This window comes from Lissotriton helveticus, chromosome 8 (assembly GCF_964261635.1).
Source record: "Lissotriton helveticus chromosome 8, aLisHel1.1, whole genome shotgun sequence".
NCBI lineage: Eukaryota > Metazoa > Chordata > Amphibia > Caudata > Salamandridae > Lissotriton > Lissotriton helveticus.
This window is the reverse complement of record NC_136069.1, coordinates 1,618,938,742-1,618,954,858: the sequence shown is the minus strand read 5'-3', so window position 1 is coordinate 1,618,954,858 and position 16,117 is coordinate 1,618,938,742. Positions and strand designations below refer to the sequence as shown.

Sequence of the window (16,117 nt, the reverse complement as noted above, 5' to 3'; positions counted from 1 at the left end):
GCTTTGAAAACTTTGTCCGGGTCAACACCTGCGTTTAGCTTTGCTTTAACACCTGAAAAAGAGACCCAGTGTGCAGTGATGCACATGTAATCAGCGCCTGCGCCACTGGTCCACATGTCTGTTGTCAGATGTATTGTGTGAACAGCACTCTTCTGCAAAGCTGCCCCAATTGCCTCCAGCACATCTTCATGTAGTGCTGGAACCGCAACTCTGGCAAAATAGAACCGGCTAGGAACCTTCCATTTAGGGCAGAGCGTTGCCACTAATTCTAGAAAACCTACCGCTTCTACAAAAGAAAAAGGGAGAAGGTCCACAGCTAGCATTTTAGCCAGCTTAGTGTTATACAGACGCGTCAGTGGGTGGTTGCGTTCATATGGCACGTCTGAAGTAAGCATTGTTCTAATGTTGCCCTGGACCAAGCATTTACGGGCTGATAATGACTTCGTTGACCCAATTTTGCTCGCTGGTGAACTTTTGTGCGTTGGTGTCTCACTCGCTCCAACACTCTTAGTGTGCCTCACATTGGGTGTGCTGCTGACAGGGGTACTGGGTGTAAGGGAAGTGTTTGACACGTCTTCTTCCTCCTCGTCATCATCAGATGCAACATCAACGTTTCCTTGAATTCGGCCTTTCTTGATCGCATCTAGGTGCGCAAACCATTGGACAGTGTGCTGTCTCCTAAGATGACCTCTCTGGCCTCCGGTACCATAGTTGGTACCTGGCTTACCACGACTAACTGCAAGCTTACAAAGGGTACAAATGGCAAACTTTGGATTTTTTTGACAAACAGTAAAGAAGTCCCAAACTGGGGACTTGAAGTGTCTGTGGGACCTGGAGGAGGCGGCGATACTGGTGGTGGTGGTCATGAAGCTAATGCCAGATGAAGTGGAGGATCTGGATTGCCCAACTTTTGTACGTTGTGCACTTTCACCGCCACTAATTAAGGTCGAGGTGGATGGAGGTCTCTTCTTGCCAGAAAGAAATATGGAAGCGGGACGAGTTGGTGTACTACTTAACTCCAATGATTGTGGTGTTTCCACTGCCTCCTCATCGACAACATCATCATCATCACGCTCAGCAGCTCTTCGGGCTAGGGTCAAAATGTCTGTTTGCTGCATGCCCGCTGGGGCTACAGTGACCTTTATGATGACTGGGTCGTCGTTGGCAGAGTCTTCATCAGCAGCAGTATCCGCCACTTCTTGTTGAGCCTCATCACACTCCATAACTCTGAGACTTTGGACGAGCTTCCTTTTACGCTTAACTACCTTTGTCGGATCATGGTGTGCCTCACTGTCAGACGGCAGTGGTGCTGGTTCCCAAGTTTGATCCGTATCATCAGAAGGAGGTGTGCTTGAAGAAGATGTAGACACCACCCTTGATCTCTTCCTTGCTAGGGGTGTGGAAGACAATGAAGGATCATCAGGAGGAGTGGCTTCCTCAAATGATACCTCGCCTTGATTGTCGATTTCCTGATGTGCCCCTACTTCGGGAGGAACAACTATTGTGGGCACTTGTTGTGACCCTCCATGCACCTCTGCTTGCGCATCTCCTTGCGCTGCCTCTCCTTCCACATGTACTTGGGCTTGTACTTGCACATGTGATTGTTGTTGCGGCTGTGGTTGTTCAACACTCGTCAGATGAGCTACAACAACCTGTGTTGATTGAGGGACAATGCTGCTGCTTTCTTGCGATGAGCCAACATCACTGGTCGATGGTGATTCAAGAACTATACTGGCTGCCTCTGCAGCACTCAAGGGCTTGGACATAAGTTGGCGTGGTGGTGGTGGTGGCACTGAGCCCAATGGAGCGGGGGTGCTGCTGCCAGCTTGGTCCCCAGCAGATCCCGCTGCTGCTGCAGGCATACTTTTTTTTTTACTCCCAAAAAAAGGGGCGGGCGGCACACCAGTCTCCTTGGTAACTTGCTTCTTCTGCTCCTTACTGGCACCTTTCTTGCTAGAGGAGCTACGGGTTACTTTTTTTGGGGCCATCTTCTTCAGAGCAGGTCAGAACAGCAGGCAGCAGTTGCACGAGTTGCAGAGTTGTCTGTGTCCAGACGTGACGTCGCGTGACGTTATGCTGCACACACACACCGCTGCAGGACTTCTTCCTGGCACTGGTGGTTCTCTTGAGTCTTGTGCACCTAAAAGCAATGGAAGACAGAGGAACATCAGTTCAGTTATACACCCCAAAAAATCGACAAAACACAGAAAAATGAGCACAATCCCATGCCATCCATGATGTTTACATTGAAGACACCCCACAGAAAGACTAGGGACATGCAAGTATGCAACACTCACTACCCCTGGGCATAATGGATGAAAAGTAGGCAAAATAAGTGCAGGCCTCAGACACTGCCTCTCTTCAAAATGGCCCCTTACACCCCAAGCACATGTTGCCTGTACCAGCCAGCAGCACTCAAGATGGCCACCACCACCACCCACATGGCCAGTCCACATCAACAGTACACCCCAAAAAACACAGAAAAACTGCCAAAAATCACCACAAACCAATGCCATCCAGGATGTTTACATTAAAGAGAGTGAGACCACACTACAGGCACACTCAGTCCATGCACCACTACTACCCCTTGGCAAAAGGCCCCACCAGCAGCCCCAAAAAAAGACAAAAAACAATAAAATCAGCACAACCCCAGCCCATCCATGGCCTCAATGGTTTTTAAATTCAAGAAGACACCCCTCAGAAACACTAGGCCCATGCAACACTCACTATCCCTGGGCATAATGGATGAAAAGTAGGCAAAATAAGTGCAGGCCTCAGACACTGCCTCTCCTCAAAATGGCCCCTTACACCCCAAGCACATGTTGCCTGTACCAGCCAGCACTCAAGATGGCCACCACCACCAGCCACATGGCCAGTCCACATCAACAGTACATCCCCAAAAACAGAAAAACAGCCAGAAATCACCACAATCCAATGCCATCCATGATGTTTACATTAAAGAGAGTGAGACCACACCACAGGCACACTCAGTCCATGCACCACCACCCATGGGCAAAAGGCCACACCAGCAGCCCCCAAAAAACGACAAAAAACAATAAAATAAGCACAATCCCAGCCCATCCATGGCCTCAATGATGTTTAAATTCAAGAAGACACCCCACAGAAAGACTAGGCCCATGCAACACTCACCACCCCTGGGCAAAGGGCCACACCAGCAGGCCCAAAGAAACGACAAAAATCAGCACAATCCCAGCCCCTCCATGGCCTCAATGGTGTTTAAATTCAACAAAACAGTTGTATCATGCACCCCTAACCAACCCTGATCCTACTGGATACTGTGGCTACCCACAATATAATTTATTTAATGTTCTGAAAAAGTTCCAAAATTGTACTTGCAGCAACTGTAATGCCCCAAACAAACTTACTTGTGAAAGTTGATTTCTAATTCAAAAGTGATCCAAAGACAGTCAAAAAGGCCTCAAATCCAAATATCCAGCAGCACCCACAAAAAGTAATCCTTCCAGCTCCAGATCCAAATAAAAGTGACCAGGAGATGGACAAAGCACTGGGAGGAGCCTGCTGGACAGGAACAGGAAGTTGGAGACTGTGGGGCACTTCCTTCCTCCCCCCCCCCAAAAAATGGACTCCTTGCAAAAAAAAAGGCCATGCAAATGTCAACCTGAGGAGTGATTCTGATAAAAATCATAATTTTCTGAAGGTTTATCCTGTTTGCTGGTGATTTTCTTGTGCAGAATTGCAAAATCTCTATTTCGCGAGTGCGAGATTGTTCCTTTCCGCCGCAACTACGTGTTCGCAATTGCGAACTCTCGCGAGGTGTGCTGTGCAAGGTGGCATATTCGCGTATTCGCGGGCGCCAAACTCCCGCGGGATCACGCAGCAAGATCTAAAATGGCGCGGCACTCGCAAAGAAAAACAACTCGGCAAACGCTAAATGACGGAAAGTGAACGCCGTGCACCACGCCGCGCACCGCAACCAAGCAAAAAATCCGCCGCAAGCGGATTCACGGATTTTCGACAAATTCGCGAGAGTTCGCGGATTGCGAATTTGCCGAAAATCCAAAAAATCCGCGATCGGAGCGGATTTTACGCCCATGCTTATAGATCACACAGGATCTTCAGTGTTTGTCTATCCAGGCCGAATTTCCGGATTATTGCCTCATTCTCCATGTCCTCAAGCACTGTCAGGTGACGTAGGAGATTCGGTCTCCTCCTAGTTGAGATGTAAAATAGAAAATGTCAGTGACAACCATCATGAGATGGCCACAGCACATACCATCAATGATGTCATGGAAAAACAAAGACTGCCTGAGAGACGCATGGCACACAAGGGGCCCGATGTAGGTAAATCCCATTTACCGATTTTGAAATACCGAATCCTACCGATTCGGTATTCAAAAATCGGTAAATGGGATGTAGGTCCCAACATCTGGATTCGTTACCGAATCCTTAACAATTCTTAAATTACCGATTTGGTAAATACCGAATCGGTAATGCCCATTCATTCCTATGGGCTTTGAAGCCCATAGGAATGATTAGGCATTACCGATTCGGTATTTACCGAATCGGTAATTTAAGAATTCACAAGGGTGCAGGGGGTGTCACTTTGACACCCTCTAGCACCCCCAAAACGGCCATGTGTGCAATGTGGCACACAGACATGCCCTAAGGGCACGTCTGTCTGTCACATGGCACATGTGTACATGCACAGATGTGCATGTACACAGGAATCGGTTTTTTACCATGGATTTGTATTCCATGGTAAAATACCGATTCTGTAAGCCATGTGCTGCCGGAACATAGGCTACCTACATTGCATTTTCGGTAATTTTACCGAATCGTTACTATTACCGAATCGGTAAATATTACCGACTCGGTAAATTTACCGATTCGGTAATGATAACGAATCGGTAAAATTACCGAAAATGTGCCCCTACATCTCCATAGCCCTTTACCGATCGGAAACGGCCGAAAATCGGTATTTTCGGCCGATTCCGATCGGTAAAGGGCTACCTACATCGGGCCCAAGGTTACATGGGTGGCCTTTTGATACACACAGAGGGCATACCTCTCCATTGACAATATACAAGTGCCACAAACACATTGGGGAATGTGAATGCGCACATACTGGAGAGCACAATTCACATGAGCAGGCAAGGTGCTGCAACATCTGCCAATGTTTTGTAAATGACCATGTCTGTATCATACCCATCTGTTGTACCTGTCACACCTCAATGCATCATGTAAACTCTGCACACATCCATCTACACAATGATCACAGCAGCAGGAAAACGTTCAGTTGTGTGCATGAGCTGTTGTGAAAGCACCAGTGTGGTACGATACAATGCAGTGACACAAGCCTTGTCAAGGTCAGCACTGACCCACAACAAATTGATTTGTACTACTTCATTAACACCAGCTCAAGAGTGTCAAGCATCATCAGCCATCATATGCATAACTAACATGGCAGGGACCACAGACCAAAGTGTGTCACACTGAATGTGCGTACACCTGTGGATGACATGGAAGTATGGCATTGTGTGTACAATGATGTGCCCTTCACCATGTTGCTGCTGGTTACTGATACAGTGTTCTTGATTGACATCGCCATTAATGGTTACGAAAATAGTGGTACCTACTGCCTGGCCCCAGCGGTGTGACACCAGCACCACCCCCTTCACAAGTGCGGTGTCATTGGCATATGGGCATGTGTACATGGCGGTGGGCATGCTCCGCCGCATGCATCGCGGTACCTACCACCTGTCCCCGGCGGTGTGACACCAGCACCACCCCCTTCACAAGTGCGGTAGCCATTGGCATACGGGCATGTGTACATGGTGGTGGGCATGCTCCGCCGCATGCATCAGGGTACCTACCGCCTGTCCCCGGCGGTGTGACACCAGCACCCCCCTTTCACAAGTGCGGTAGCCATTGGCATATGGACATGTGTACATGGATGCATTTGAATGATGCACCATCGTGGTAGCGCACCCCAGGCACCGGCGGTGCATCACCGCCATGGACCAGTGCCTACAGCCAATGGGAGCGATGATCACGGTGGCATGATGCAGTTTTGGAAAAATGCCAAAGGTGTGCTCCGCCACCGCAGAGGCGGTCATTGGATGATTTTGAAAGAGGCAGACCTGGACAACCAATTGGTGCTGCTATGCAGCTTACAGACAACCCCAGGGGGCTATAAGTTTGTGGGAGTGAGACTCACATTTCCAATGCTCACAGAGCCTGCTGCCTGGGACCCTCTCCTGCTGCTGCCTCCTGAGCCTGCTGCCTGTGACCCTCTCCTGCTGCTGCCTCCTGAGCCTGCTGCCTGGGACCCTCTCCTGCTGCTGCCTCCTGAGCCTGCTGCCTGGGACCCCTCACCACTCACTTCCGCCACAGGTGTTCCATGTCCACAGGGATGGCAAGAATAGAGAAGATCCGTGCCAGTCCATTCACCAGCGAGGAGCTAGAGGTTCTTGTGGACGAGGTGCTGGCACAGTATCCAAGGCTGCTTGGTGGTCCCACTGTTGTGGTAAGTCACCATGAAGGTAGCTGTCGGGCAGGGGGGTGTCAGACGTGTAGTTGTGCTGCTGCAATAGATGCCTGAGGGTGTGGGGTTGTGTCAAACACTGACAGACAAGCTGTCTCCAGGGTGAGGGAGTGCGTGTATCACAATGTCACTCTTTTCCATGCCTGCACCTGTATGTGTGAGTGGGAAGTGGTACATTGTCAGCCTTACAGAGCCACCGAATGTTTGCCATGTAGGTGCCAGGACAGTAATTGCTTGTGTGAATATTTCTGTGTGCCCCTGATGTCTGACTCAGTATGACCCAGAGAGTCAGACCAGGGGCTGCCCACCCAAAAGAAAAACACCACCAGTCGTACATGGTCCTTGCACCAGTTCCTTCCTACTGCATAGTAGATATGCCCCATCTGTGCCCTGTGTAATTGCAGACTTACACACTTCTGTCGATGCATATTATGTTCATGCATCCTGCATTTGTGAGATTATCCTGGACCCTCTATGCCCCAATGTGTGCATGCAATCACATTTGTGTGGGCCATGCAAAGTGCCCTTGTGAGGGGTCTCCCAGTTTTGGAGGGAGAGAGGTTACAATTAGTCATGAGTCTGTGTCTTGCTACTGTTCTGATAGATGTTGTTATCTGTCATTGTGTAACTGTACATTCACCCTTCTTTTCGCTCATACCTGCAGCTCAAGGTTAACCAGCGTAAGACCGTGTGCAGGGCCATTGCGGCAGTGGTGGGAGCCCTGGGGGTATCAAACCGCCGACGCACACACTGCCACAAGAGGTGGGACGACATCAGTCGGCTTGCAAAAACCATGGCTGATATGACATTGGGGATGCTACCACGCACAGGGCGTTTGGCACGGCGCAGCATGACTCCAGTGATGGGTCGCATCTTGGCAGTGACTCATCCAGACCTGGATGCACGTCTAAAGGAGCATGGCAAGCAAGGCAGGGCTGGTGAGTATCTGGGGAGCGTGGCTTTTGCTTGGAGTGGATGCATGTGTACAAGGCCTGTTGCAGCGGTGAGCCATATAATGTGCGTGTGTTGCTGTGCTGTGCTGTGTCATGTGAGTGGCTGCTGTGATGTGTGCTTGTATAAGGTATTGTGCCACCCTGGCCTTACTGAGCAGATACTCCCTGCTGTACTTTCCCATTGTCAGATGTGTTGGGCTCCACATGGTCATTAGGTGTTGGGATGGTGTGGGTAATCTTTTATGGGGTGAACAGCAGCACATGGTACTTGCTATGGCCTATGTGGCATTGGGGACTGTGATGTCCTAATAGGTGTGTGTGTTGTCCCCTCCTGTTCCCTGAAGGGCTGTTAGTGGTAACAAGTGTTGTACCCTCATCATGTCCCAAGGTGTGGGCAGGCCAAGTTGTGTGTGTGGTACATTTCATCTACAGGCAGGGTGTAGTGCTGTGTGGCATCAACATGGCTCACTCATGGCAGATATTCAGTGTTACAGACACTGTTGTGGTCTATGTTGTGTGTAGCTGCACAGTGATTGCAGGGTGTGGTGGTTACCATGTAGATTTGTGCATCTCCTGTAGTGCATTGTCTTGAATTTGTGTGACCAGATAATGACACTTACACAAACCTGTATCTCTCTCTCATGTAGATTTGCAAGAGACCACGGAGGAACATGAGCCCGAACCCAATGGTGGCGAGAGTAGCACTATAGCTACAGTGGAGGCCAGTGACAGAGAGCCCACCAGCGCATCTGAGGGGGACAGAAGTATGCAGGAGGAATCTGTGGCAGAGACACAGAGTACCACATTATCTGATGCCAGCGGGGATGCATCCATGTTGGCAGGCACAGGGGATGGGGAGTCTGCATCATCATCTACCACCCAGCGGCCAGTGCCCAGCCTCCCATCCACTTCCTCTGGTGCTGCCCGTATCCGTGTCACTAAGAGGGGACGAGTCACATTCACACCTGGCACCGCTGCCCCTGCACCTGTCCCCCCTGCTGCCCTCAGTGCAGAGTATGTAGAGCTCCTGCGCCAGCTGTGTGTGGGCCAGACCGCCCTGCTCAATGCCTTCAGTGACCATGACAATAAATTAGGCCAGGTGGTTGCATACATGGAGGGCATACACTCTGACGTGGGTGGGCTACACCGTACAGTCCAGGCGTTGTCATCCACAGTGACGTCAGCCCTTCAACAGGCACATGCTCCCATTGCAGCTCAGGTGCCTTTGTCCACCCCCAGTCAGCGGCCACATCAGGTGACAGTGACCACAGTCGCCTGCGTCACCAAAAAGATACAGCACAAGGAGCACACAACAGACACAACCCAGGCACTCCCGTCCACAGACACCATCCCCACTGAAGAGCAGGGCCACCACACAATGCACAGACAAGAGCCAGTCAGGGAAGATCAAGGCCAGGCGATCAATGAGGCAGACATCAGGCTCACATGCCGCAGAGGCTTCACCAGCAAAAGACTCTCCTGTGTCTGTGTCCACTGAGGAGGTGTTGCATATCAGGGGTACACCTAAGAAGAGCACAGGGACACATCCACCCACCACATCCACCTGAATTCTGAGTCCATTGAAGCAGGTGGAGGAGGGCACTGCAGAGACCACCCCTGGCAAGAAGTCAAAGGAGGGCACTGTAGGGGGAACACTTGGCAAGAAGGCAAAGGAGGTCACTGTAGGGACCACCCCTGGAAAGAAGTCAAAGGAGGGTACTGTAGGGGGAACAACTGGCAAGAAGGCAAAGGAGGTCACTGTAGGGACCACCCCTGTATTGACCGGGTTTCCTGTCTCACTTTGTGAGTGATGGTGACTTTAGCCTACTATTATCTTAGTATAGTGGTTAGGGCTGAAGAATAGGCCTATTCATAAGGCAAACTCTGTCATTTCCTTATTCTTAGGACCCATAAGCCTAGGGTAGGGGGTAGTCCCGTCGATACAGGTATTATGCTATCCCCTTAGATAGTTATTATGGAGTTATTCCCCTTTTCTGCTTAGTTCGGGCCTTGTAGGCCCGGAACAGGAGAGACTCCATCTTTCTTTTCTGCCTCGGCTCCGAGGTGCTTGTAGGTGAGAGGTATTGTTTAGCTTTAAGCTGTTTTTCGGCAGGGAGAGAACCGGCTCAGGCTGGCCCTTATCGAAAGAATGTATTTTTCTCTATGTCGGAGACGCAACACCAGGCTGGCCAGCTGGGAGCGCGTCCTTGGCACGGAGAGGTACAGGAATTTGGTGGGCGGCAGGTTACTGGCTGGAAATTTCCATGCAGAGAGAGGGTTCTATATTAGCGAAGGTACAGAGAGGAGAGAGAACTTTTTCTATCGCCCTGTCAGCTAGTCGCAAGCATTTTCATGATCTGAAGCAGACGATCACCATTCTCAAAGTCTGGAGATATTGAAGGCGGATGATCCCTCAAATCGATTGATGATAGAGAGAGAGAGAGAGAGGAGTATCAATAGCCGAGGGTGAACCAGACTGTGCGAATAACAGGAAAGAGAGGTTGCGGTGTCCTGGAGGAGAACGGGGAGAAGATAGAGCATAGCGGTGCAAACGTGTATCCGTGACTGCAGGAGATGACCCCAGAGATGGTTCAGGGCACAGACGAACAGGGACCTGAGACGACGACTGAGTCCAGACTCCGCACTAATAAGGTGACATCTGTCTTTTCTCAATAGTGTGCACATACCTATTCTAATTCTTTCTTGCTTTCTAGGTTATATGTTTATTAGTGTCATTGTTGATATTGTGTAATAAAAGAGACCCCAGGTTTATAATGAACCAGTGTGTCGGAGTTGTTGTATGTGCCGGAACTAACCTTTTCTTCTAGCTGGATGCTGCTTTGTGGACGGAGGCTTTTCCCGTCCGGGTAAGTGGTGTACAGACAAGTAGGAAGGAGGGAGAGTTTGGGTTGTCTAACGGCTTCTACCTATTATGATTCTGGCCATCTTTTTGTGAGAGGATTGGGTCACCATTCCACTGCATACAGAATTCCAAGCCTATATATATATTACGTACCATATAGCAGATAGATAGTGATGTGTCCCGTTTAGATGATGAGGTCTACATAGGAAGTACAGTCTGGCGACTATAAATAGAAAGTCTGACGACTATAAACAGGGAGTCTGGCGACTATAAACAGGGAGTCTGACGACTATAAACAGGGAGTCTGGCGACTATAAACAGGGAGTCTGGCGACTATAAACAGGGAGTCTGACGACTATAAACAGGGAGTCTGGCGACTAAAAATAGTGTGAGCACCAACCAGGGTTGGTGTGTAACGGTAATCTCATAGGAGCTGCCCCTTCATGAGCATAGGTTGGTAGTATAGCCTGGGTATGACTTACCGCGAGGCTACCGAGTATGAATGAGTGTAGTTTAGACTAGTAATCTGGTAAGTATTGGTATTAGCGATCCCCATAGGTGTAGAGATATTGTAAATATGTGTATATAAGCTTGTATATTGTGTGTTCCCCATCCTCGGGTAGGTGCCTAGGTGCCTGGACGGATAGATCCTGAGGAGGGAGGTAGTTACGTTTCGGCTGGGTGTGTGATATTCTAGTGAGCTGATTCCATCTAGTCCGAAAATCCAGTCGTTACATTTGGCATCACGAACCGCTTACGTAAACCTGTGTGCGCTGGTGTGATTTTATCTTGTTTTTTTGCGCTCGGTACGTGCGGTGTTTCTTTTTGTATTGTGTGTATATGATTGTATATAGTTTTTTGTTTGTTTGTTTTTGGTTTTTCTGAAAATGTTTTCGAAAAAATCTAAACCTGTTTTTAAACCACTTGTCGAAATTCCCGGCTGGGAATCGACGCCTTACGGGGCTTTAGCTCATGAGTGGGCTGATTGCGCTGGTCTGAGTGAGAATTGGGGTTCTTGCTTGGATGGAGTGGATCCGGCGCATGTTATTGCTTGTTTGCATAAAGCGCCGATTGTGAAGGGTGAGGAGCTTCCTATCTTAGGTCGCAGAGGTTGGATCTTATTGCATGCCTACCGACTGATACATGAACAGTTCACATAGTTGCAACTACGTGCTCGTGATCTTGAGACTAAGTTTGTTGAAGTGCAAAATGCTCATACGCCATTGAGCTGTCAGAACAAATTGCTTGCCGACAAACTCGAGACTTATCAGACAATTGCTGAGCGGGCGGCTGTCCGTATTGCAAAATATAAATACAAAAATCGTCGTGGTCGCGTGAGCAAACGGAAGGTTCGTCTGGTTGTGGCGAAAGCCGGACTGGACTGGAATCCCGATGAGTGGGATGGTAATATCTGGGACTCGAATGATTCTGGTTCCTCCGCTGAGGACTCTGACAAACGCGGGTGTTCTCGCATTGGTCGTGACTCTACACATGATTGTTCTGTCGCATGTGAGACTTCATGTCGACCTGATTGCCCTATTCCTTCTACTGATCGCGTTCCTTCGAGTTCGCGTACTGAGATTTCTGCGCATCCCGTCTTTCGACGGAAATTGCAACAAGCTCCTGGTAACCCTAACGGTATCCCTTTGGATAGCTTGGAAGACTTTACACAACAAGAGATTAGTGACATTCTTGAACGGTTTCGACAACGACCGGGTGAATCTTTACTTACGTGGATGGTGCGTCTATATGAGTTGGGCGCTGCGGGTATCATGTTGGATAATGGTGACAGTTTGAAGTTTTGTTCTTTAAGTACTGACTCTACGGTTCAGGACCATTTTCGCAATTACAATACTCCAGGTCAGATTAGTATGCTTCAGTTGGCGACCGAAGGTTGCAATCATAAATACCCTACTGAATCTGATTGGCCTGCTAATGACAAGCCTTGGTACACATTACGTGATGTGGCGCAACGTTTGAAGGAGGAAGTGATGAAAACTGCGATTTTTCTGGGTACATCTGACAGATTGTTGGACGGTTTGTTGACGTCTTCGGTACGCAACCGTATCATTCGCTTTTCTCCTGTTGCATATAAGCAAGTTATGATGACTTTACTGATTAACCAGACTGGCAGTCCTTTATCCTTGGTGCTCGAGGCTGTGCGTCAGCTTGGCGAGTTGGGTGAATGGCTTAAACCTGATAGACAATCTAGACCTGAGACTCGTACTGGTGGTAATTATAGATTTTCACGCCGTGATATGTTTCTTGCCTTTATTGACAATGGTGTGAAGAGAGAGACGATTGATGGTGAATCCACTGCTCATTTGTGGCATTTGTTTCGTACACGTGGCTTGGACCGGAAGGAGGGTGCGAGGCGTGTTCGTAAGCAAGACTGTGATCGTGAGCTTTCTGGCGACAGTGATGATGATGGCCGTCGTGTTGCCTCTGATTGGCGACGGCATGTGAATGATGTCTCCCCTCGTCGAGAGAATGAGAGGGGGAGATGGGGAGAAAGAGAGAGGGGGAGAGATGAGAGTGCTGATGACTATCATAGAAATGAACGGAATTACAACAATCGTAGAGATGAGAGGAGTCAGTCCCATGAGATTAGAAGAAGAGAGGAACGACATAGACTATCTGAACGAAATTCACAACACAATGTAGACGACACAAACCCGTTTTGTGACGGGAGAAGATATGAACGAGAGGTTACCTTACCTAAAAGATTTGACAGCATTTACCCTGATTTGTCTTGGTTGTCCGAACGTAGCAAAACGGAATAGGAAATAGGACAAGCTCCGGTACGTAATTGGGCTCATAAAGATCGTAGACCCTATGTAGATATTGAAATTTTTGGGAGACATCGTAACATACAGAGGGCCCGAGCGTTAGTAGATACAGGAGCGGAGGCCACATTGATTCATGGAAATCCAAAGAAATTTAAAGGCCAATTCTTCACTATTACTGGTTTAGGCGGAAAAGAGACCCCTGCAATTCAGGCAACTATTGCAATGAAAATTGGTAGAATTCCCCGAAAAGAATATTCTGTTTTGATTGTACCCCTTTTGGAATATATAATTGGCATTGATATCCTGAAGGGGATGGTATTACATTTAGATGATGGCTGCTATCAATTTGGAATTCAGAGATATATATCTACAAAACCTGTACGAGTTGGTCGTTTAAAAATACCTCCTATAATAATTCCACAAGCTACGAAAGTGATTTCTCAAAAACAATACCGTATTCCAGGTGGCCATGAGGAAATTAGTTCTACCATTCAGGACTTAATGGATGCAGGAGTTATAATTCCTGTTACTTCTGCGTGGAATGATCCCGTTTGGCCGGTGCGCAACAGTGACAATTCTTGGCGCATGACTGTTGATTATCGTGAATTGAATAGATGCACACCCCCTTTAACTGTCGCAGTCCCTGACATTGTTACTTTAATCGAAAGAATTCAGAAACACCCAGGAACGTGGTATGCTTCCATTGACATTGCGAATGCATTATTTTTCATTCCAATTGCCCCTGAGTGCCAGGAACAATTCAGTTTTACATGGGATGGGCGCCAAATGACGTTTAGATGTCTTCCCCAGGGCTATTTACATAGCCCCACGATCTGTCACCGGCTGGTGGCGGAACATTTGGCTGAAATACCTAATGATCCACAGATACATATGTGTCATTATATTGATGACGTTTTAATTCAAGGTGAAACGAAAGATGAAGTACAGACACGGTTAGATCTAGTCATTAGTGTTCTACAAGAGAAAGGATGGAAAATTAACCCTGACAAATTGCAAGGCCCTGCACAAAATGTAAAATTTTTAGGTATTAATTGGCATGAGGGTAACAGAGAAGTTATTCCACAAGTGAAACAGAAAATTATTGAATTTGCGGTTCCCCGAAACAGGAAAGAAGCTCAGAGGTTCATTGGTTTGTTTGGTTTTTGGCGCCAACATATCCCACATTTAGGTCAAATATTAGCACCTTTATACAGAGTCACCCGTAAGAAAAATGCGTTTGAATGGGGTGCATTGCAGCAGGATGCATTTGATTTGGCTAAAGAAGCCATACAGCATGCTTTGGATTTGTGGCCTGTACGTGATGGTGATGTGGATTTGAATGTGTCCGTGCATGGTTCCTATGCAAATTGGAGCTTATGGCAAAAACAAGGCAAAAATAAAGTACCCTTATGGTTTTGAACCAAAAAATTACCTGATGCTGGTGAGCGTTATATACCCTTTGAAAAGCAATTACTAGCATGTTATTGGGCTTTGGTAGATACCGAACAACTGACTCTGGGACATGATATCATTTTGAGACCTGAAATTCCTATAATGAAGTTGGTTATGAGTTTGCCTAAAACTCATCGAATTGGACATGCTCAAGAAGCAAGTGTGATAAAGTGGAAGTGGTACATACACGATAGAGCACGTCTTGGCTCAAAAGGTGTTGCAATGTTACATGAGCAAGTGGCGCAGGCGCCGTTGGTTGACGCTGAAAGTGATTATTCCTTACCTATAGTGCAGGAATCCCCTGTTAAGTGGGGTAAACCATTTGATGATCTGTCTGTGGAGGACAGAAACCATGTGTGGTTTACGGATGGTTCAGCGAGGTACGTTGGTGAAAAAAGGCTTTGGAAATCTGTATCTTACAATCCTGTCACACAAAAATTGCTGAGTACATCTGGTGAGGGACAGAGTAGTCAGTTTGCTGAACTGTACGCTGTGCATTGTCCTATATGTCAACATTCTAGACAAAGAAAAGTGCCACAAATTGTTAGAGGTCAGTTACATCGAGGTTCGTTGCCGGCCCAGGTGTGGCAAATGGACTTCGTAGGCCCTCTTCCCATAAGTAAGAACTGTCAGTACATATGCACTGCTGTAGACACTTATAGCGGTCTTTTGGTAGCCTTCCCTTGTAAGAGTGCCACACAGGTGAATACCATCAAAACGTTGGAATTGATTATATTGTATTATGGTACCCCTTCTCAAATTCAATCCGATAATGCTTCACATTTTAAAGGGAGGCTGGTGCAAGAATTCTGTGCTAATAACTATATTGACTGGATATTTCATATTCCATACTACCCACAGGCATCAGGCCTGATTGAGAGAATGAATGGTTTATTGAAAGATCAACTGAGAAAACTATCTGATGATTCATATAAGAACTGGCGTGATCATTTGTACGATGCTTTATTGATTCTGAATAATCGCCCTTATCTGAATGCTGTTTCTCCTTTAATGAGACTTTTTCCTCCAAATGTTGACGCTAAACCAAATACAATTCACAATACTGTATCTTATTGGGAAATAACACCTGGAGCTTTAGCTCCTTGTGGAGCCACTCCCGGCTCCGCAGGCTTGGACCTGCATGCCATGTCTGATGTTATCTTACCTGGAAAAGACCGAACTGTCATTGAGACTGGCATTGGTGTGGGAATACCGCCAGGAAGTTTTGGATTAATTGCCCCTAGATCGGGCCTGGCTCTGAAAGGCATCCAAGTGCTTGGAGGAGTGATTGACAGTGATTATCAGGGAGAGATTAAGGTACTACTGCTTAACAGCAGTGATGATGAACTATCAATACACAAAACGGACCGAGTTGCTCAATTGCTAATTATGCCTGTTTTCAGTGGTGAGATCAAGAAAGGCATTGCCCCGACTCTGTTAACAATAAGAGGCCAAAAAGGGTTTGGTTCCACCGATAACCCAGGTGCAAGAGTATGGGTACAATCGCCTAAAAATCCCCCTGAACAAGCTGAAA

At 47.7% G+C, this 16,117-nt stretch overlaps 1 protein-coding gene across 1 annotated transcript in view; it reads right to left on the bottom strand.

Annotated features, from left to right (window-relative positions):
• The window catches only part of LOC144774006 (olfactory receptor 52K2-like), a 35,459-nt gene extending 28,231 nt beyond the window's left edge, over nucleotides 1–7,228 (bottom strand). The window contains exon 1 of the mRNA XM_078659049.1: nucleotides 7,185–7,228. Within this exon, the coding sequence (XP_078515175.1) occupies nucleotides 7,185–7,228 (44 nt within the window). The remainder of the gene's footprint in view (nucleotides 1–7,184) is intronic.
• Between the last annotated feature and the right edge of the window lie 8,889 nt (nucleotides 7,229–16,117).